This window comes from Arvicanthis niloticus, chromosome 1 (assembly GCF_011762505.2).
Source record: "Arvicanthis niloticus isolate mArvNil1 chromosome 1, mArvNil1.pat.X, whole genome shotgun sequence".
Taxonomy (NCBI): Eukaryota; Metazoa; Chordata; class Mammalia; order Rodentia; family Muridae; genus Arvicanthis; species Arvicanthis niloticus.
In genome coordinates, this window is record NC_047658.1 from 148274289 (window position 1) to 148280288 (window position 6000).

The 6000-nt window shown below is 44.4% G+C and overlaps 1 protein-coding gene across 1 annotated transcript in view; it reads right to left on the reverse strand.

Annotated features, from left to right (window-relative positions):
- Arhgap19 (Rho GTPase activating protein 19) overlaps window positions 1-5474 on the reverse strand; it is a 38260-nt gene extending 32786 nt beyond the window's left edge. The window contains exon 1 of the mRNA XM_034504206.2: window positions 5388-5474. Coding sequence (XP_034360097.1) covers window positions 5388-5443 — 56 coding nt within the window. The 5' untranslated portion in view covers window positions 5444-5474. The remainder of the gene's footprint in view (window positions 1-5387) is intronic.
- Between the last annotated feature and the right edge of the window lie 526 nt (window positions 5475-6000).

Consider the following 6000-nt stretch of genomic DNA (forward strand, 5'->3'; position numbering starts at 1 on the left):
AGATGGTACTCTGCATGTAAAGTGATATGCTTGCAGAATGGGCTAGAAACAGGATCTACCTTTGAAAAATCAATTAAAGAAAAATGAAATGCAAGTGCTTCTGAGTGCACTAAAGCCCTGAACCTGCACAGCTCCGGGGAGCAAGCCCAGCATCCTGCAGATGGATCTTTTGGCTGACTCTATCCAAACTAGAAACCCACAAAACTAAATGTTTCCTCCCTGGTGAATTGCTTAACTTGATTTGTTCTCCAAGAACCACAACCTTGGCAACTTTTCTCAAAATATGAGCTATATTTAAAGTTGTCTAAACCTGACTTACCACCCATAAGAAGTATTCACTCTCTTGCTGTATTTTTCAACCCTAAGAAACTCTGAAATGTGGTGTCAAGTATGTCCCTTTATTGGGGGGCCTATTAGAAAAGGAATAACATGCCAAATAAAACTAATATATTCTCCCTTTTCCTGCATTCTCCATAGCAAGTTTTAGTTAGATCATAAAAGCTGTGCATAGAGAAGGCAAAACAGGTCTGTGCCCAGCTTTCAGGCTTTATAGCTACAACAAACAGTCCCCAGCAGTACACAGCACCACATGGTTTTACAGCACAGTACCCACTTCCTCACATAATCCTGTACAGCATTTAGACCTTAAAGTCTGCCCTTAAAAGGCACTGTCCTGCCAAGGTTCTGTAATGTGACCTGATCTCCCACATGCCAACCATCTCCAGAATGTATTCAGCCCCTATATTTGATCTCAACTTAAACTAACTGAAGCCACAAGAACAACTTGACATGAAGTGACTAACCAGAGGTGAAGGGAGCCTTGGCTAAGCTGACCTCCTTACCCATACACTGGAACCTATTGGAAGACTGTGCTCTCCAGAATGACAATGTAATGCTCTCAATCAAGACACTGAGTTACACTTCTCAGTGTCCATGACGCTACTTTATTGGCTTATTGGTAATGCTTATCCTTTTGAGCGTCAAAAGAATTGGCATTGTGATTGACTCCTCCCATAATTTCCTTCCTCCAAACAATGTACAATGAGAAGGAAGCTAATTGCAGTAGGAAAGTAACACCACTGGGCTTGTGAAATGGCTCAGTGGATAAAACACTTCCTGCCAAGCCTGAGACCTGCGACCCCTCGAACCTATGGTGAAAAGAGAACCAAATAACTCTTGAAAGCTATCTGCTGACCTCCAAAATATGCCATGACACAACACACGATAATGGGAGTAAGGGATGTTGTTCTTTTAAACATGAAGGAGGGCCAGGCGGTGAGGCATGTGCCTTTAATCCCAGCACTTGGGAGGCAGAGGCTGCTGGATCTCTGCAAGTTCAAGACCAGCCTGGTCTACAGAGTGAATTTCAGGATAGCCAGGGCTAGACAGCCAGGGCTATCTCAAAAACTTTTAAAAAGAAAGAAAGAAAGAAAGAAAGAAAGAGAGAGAGAGAGGAGAGGAGAGGAGAGGAGAGGAGAGGAGAGGAGAGGAGAGGAGAGGAGAGGAGAGGAGAGGAGAGGAGAGGAGAGGAGAGGAGAGGAGAGGAGAGGAGAGGAGAGGAGAGGAGAGGAGAGGAGAGGAGAGGAGAGGAGGGGTGAGGGGCGGGCAGGACAGCTCAGTGATTAAGAGTGCTTGCTGAGCTTCCAGAGGACCAGGAGAAGTTCTCAGCACACACATCAAGCAGCTTAAAACCACCTGTAACTCCAGCTCCAGTGGACCCGACACTGTCTCCTGGTCTATAGGGGCAGCTGCACACATGTGGTACACACAGGCATACACATATACATAAAAATAAGTTTTAAAAGTAAGATCAAAATTCCCTATTTGGGGATGTTCTATAGAGTATCTCACTAACAAGGTCTCTCTCACTCCTCAAATAAGTAAAGTCAAAGTCTCGGAAGATGATTTTCTAGACTTGAAATGGCAAGAATCCCAGGCAATTAGTACTGGAAGCAACTCTACACTACATCTGTGTTCCAAGTCCAAAATGATGAATACTCTTCAAGAATAAGCCACTGCTTTTGCTTTAGAGGATCTTATTGAAAATTCACTACTTTGGGGAATTTTTGCTTGTTTTTGTTTTGTTTTGTCTCACGACAGGGTTTCTCTGTGTAGCCCTGGCTGTCCTGGAACTCACTCTGGAGACCAGGCTGGCCTCGAACTCAGAGATTCATCTACCTCTGCCTCCCAAGAGCAGAGTGCACCACCACCACCCAGCCTTTCTGTTTTGTTTTTTGATGTCTTGTTTTTTTGAGACAGGTCTCACTACTGTAGCCCAAGTTGGTCTTAAAGTCACCAGCCTAGAGCCTCAATAACCAGAGTGCTGAGATTTACAGACATGTGCTCAGATCTGATCTTCAATTCTTTAAACTTTTATTATTGTTAGCATATAATCATTATACAGAAAAAAATTATATAACATATATTCATTGTCCAAGATGATGGATTTTGGTTTTGGTTATGGTTTTTGAGACAGGGTCTCATGTAGCCCAGGCTGGCTTCAAGTACTCTACAAGATGTGGCTAACCTTGAACTCCTCCCTGATCCTCCTGTCCCTGTATCACTAGTGCTGTTTGCTGTTCAAAACCACATCTAGTGATTTTGACTTTAAAGCAAAAACAAAACAAAACAAAGGTTGGTGCTACAGTTCAGTGACAGATGCCTCCCAGGCACCACAAAAGACAAAGGAAGAGAGCAACACCCATGGGAGGAGCCGGGGCACAGGGAGAACACACAGGTAGGCTCCAGTTATGGTGACAGCAGAGGTCTCGGGAGGAGCGCTTTATGCTGTGCTCTGTCATGGCTTGTAGCTATCAGTTTTCTTATGTGAAAACTACCAAACAGGGTATTTGGTATTAACCTATTATCTACCTAATAGGTTAAAAAGAGGAAATAAAAAGGACAAGGAAAATAGAGAGCCCAGAAACATACTCACAGAGTGAGGCCTGAAACATTCATAAACACTATCAACTACTTCACAAATATTAATGAAATATCTATCAGGTTCCATAAAAAATATATATATATAACAATTTTCTTTTAATGGCCCCTACCAACCAAACAACAAACTACACTCCAAAAATGAGGTTTTAATTCCAGTCTCTTCTAAATTAAATGGAATCAGCAAAATCCCATTTTGGGGCTTCAGTTAATAAAAGAACATTCAACCTTCTACATCAACTTGTCTCTTTTATAAATCTCCAAATCCCAGAACATAGATATAATTTTATACATAGATATTTTTAAAGTTTTTAAAATAACAGCACTTTAAAAATTCAAATGTTTGTATTATAGTATTTACTAAACAGACCATTAAATCATCACTATTTGAAAAAGGAACACAGATTAAAGGAGACTTTAGATCCGTATCTGTTCTTAATGCGTTTGCTCAGTGAGCACGGAGCTCAACTTCCCCAGATCACGACAGTGAGGAGAATCCAATGCAGGGCAGGTGCCCGACTCGAGACAGGACTACCAAGGCTCAGTGTGAGGAATCCTGCCAAGCAATCCTCAACACATCATCCCTCCCTGTCACTCTCCTTTCCCTAGGGTTTCTTCCTAGACCAAGCCCTGTCAGTCCCCAAAGATATTAATTATATACAGTACTGCCCAGTACTGAATCTATAGCTGTTTCTATGACCACTGATGCAAGACACTGATCTCACAGAAGCTTTTCCCATAGAGTGAATGTCTCCTCAGAACAAGCTTGAGATGCCAAAAACAGAGTCATGCAGCACATCTGTACATGCTAGGCTACACACCTCGCCAGTGAGATGACTCAGTGAATAAAGGCACCCACTGCTAAGACTCACAACACAAGAGTGATCCTCAAAGCCACTTGGTGGAAGAAGAAAACTGAGTTACCTTCTGCCCTCCTGGGCATGTACTGTGGTACTTAAGTATGCACAAGCACGCACAAGTTTGATAAATAATAGATTTTAAAATTGTCAGTCCCATTAATTAAATGGGGCTGGGGATGCAGCTCAGTAGAAGAAGCTCAGTAGAAGGCTTGTCTAGCATGCATGAAGTCCAGCACCACATAAAACAGGGCTTGGTGGCATATGCCTATAATTCTCACTCTTGGGAGATAGAGGAAGGAGGTTCAGAAGCCCAATATTGGGGTCCCCTGGATTATATGAGAGGCTCTGTTTAAAAAAAAAAAAAGTAAATAAATAAATAAGCCTCACAAGAACCCCAAACTAAACTCCTGTATATGCAATTGACAAGTATACCAGAAGCTGAAACAGGATTGTGAGTTCCAATCCAGCCTAGCTATTTAGCAAGAACCTGTCTCAATAACAGCAATGGAAAGCTTCAGATTCAGATAAAACTGTGTTGATCATTCATTTAACAGTTTCAAACTTTACATTCAGTTGGCAGTTGCCTCAAGGAAGAATGCAAAGTCCTCTTGCTGTAGAACAGTATTTCATTTGTCCTCATTTTCATTACAATTCAGGATTTTCAAGTTGGATGAGGGATAATCTAATGACATTTACCAACCCGTGGGCACAGTTCCCAGGAGAAAAAAGGTCAACCATTTATGGGTAGGTCAAAGAGTGGAAAACTCCTCCATACAAAACAGTAACATACCCAAACAAGCCCATCGGGGCCCAGGAAGAATTGGGCTCACAAACTCGGTTTCCCAAAAGTCTTGGATCTTCTGTTCTGTACTAACTCCATATCAAAGCATAGCATTGACTATACTCTCAGACAATGTAAATAATCTCATTCTATTGGAGTGTACCAGTCCTCAATGTTTGTAATCAGTTAAGACGGCCTCGGCCTTATGACAGGGACAGTACCCATTCAAGAAAGAAGAAATGAGGTCACAACTTCAAGGAAACATAAAATCTATCGTATTTTGAATAATATTTGCCAGGGTGGGTGCTATGTGCTTTAAGCAGGTTGTGTCATTCCGTCCACGTTCTGAAATAAGTATCGCTATGCTCATTTACAGACGAAAGGCTGAACCCGAGAGAGGTCAGCCAGCTTGGGGACAACAATCCCTTTTAACCATCACGCAATTGGCAACTCTGACTGAAGCGCAGAGGCTGTCACGAAGGACTTTTAAAGCTCCCGGGACGATGTGGGGATTCTCTAAACCGCTCTGGGCTTCAGTTTCCATTCAAAACGCTCGGCGCCAGGGCAGACACTGCGGCCGCGGCCCCGGGGTCTGCAGCCAGAGCGCCGGGAGAGCTCCACGCACGGCCGCGGGAAGCACAGACCGCAGCGACGCGCCCCAGCCCCCGCAGGCGCGTCGGCGTAGACACCACGGGAGCGAGAAACAAAGCCCGGCCCTGTGGACCACGGTGACTCAAGGGCAGGGCGGCGACATCGCTAGCCCACAGTCCCGTCTCCTAGGCAGCAGGACGGAAAACTTGGCTCACCTCCGGCCGGAGTCGCAGACCGGCGCCTCCCCTCCACTCAGCGCCTCAGCCGCCATCTTCCGCGGCAGCTTGGTCTGCGGCCCCGCCTCAGGCTCCGCCCCTTAGCCCTTAGATTGGCTAGGATGTTTTTCTAAGTCCTGTACGATTGGATTGCACTATAGCCCCGCCTAAGTAAGAACAATTCCATGCTACTATTGGTCTATTCAAATATCTACCTGTCATTGGTAGCAGAAAACCAAAGAAAGGGTGGAAGAGACACGATCCCAAGGCCTGCCGGGAAATGTAGTTTCTCGTTTTGATTAACCCGTGTAATCCGCGGATCAAGCCAGAAATTCCAGTCTACTCTCCCCTCCCCGCTAGGTAAATCTCTGAGTTACAGAACTGTAGATTTTGAAAGTGACTTTAGGAGTCACTTGAAGAGGAAAGGCTCGTGAGGCCCCGCCCATCCCCGAGTTTGGCAGCAGTTAACGGTTGCTAGGGAAAAGGACTCATCATCCCTCACCCACTTAAGCCCCCTTCACCCTATCCCCAGGATCCATAGGCTTAGTAAAAGGGAAGAAAAGGCATTGTCTTCAATGATATATATAGTCAGTGGTAAATTGCATACATTCCT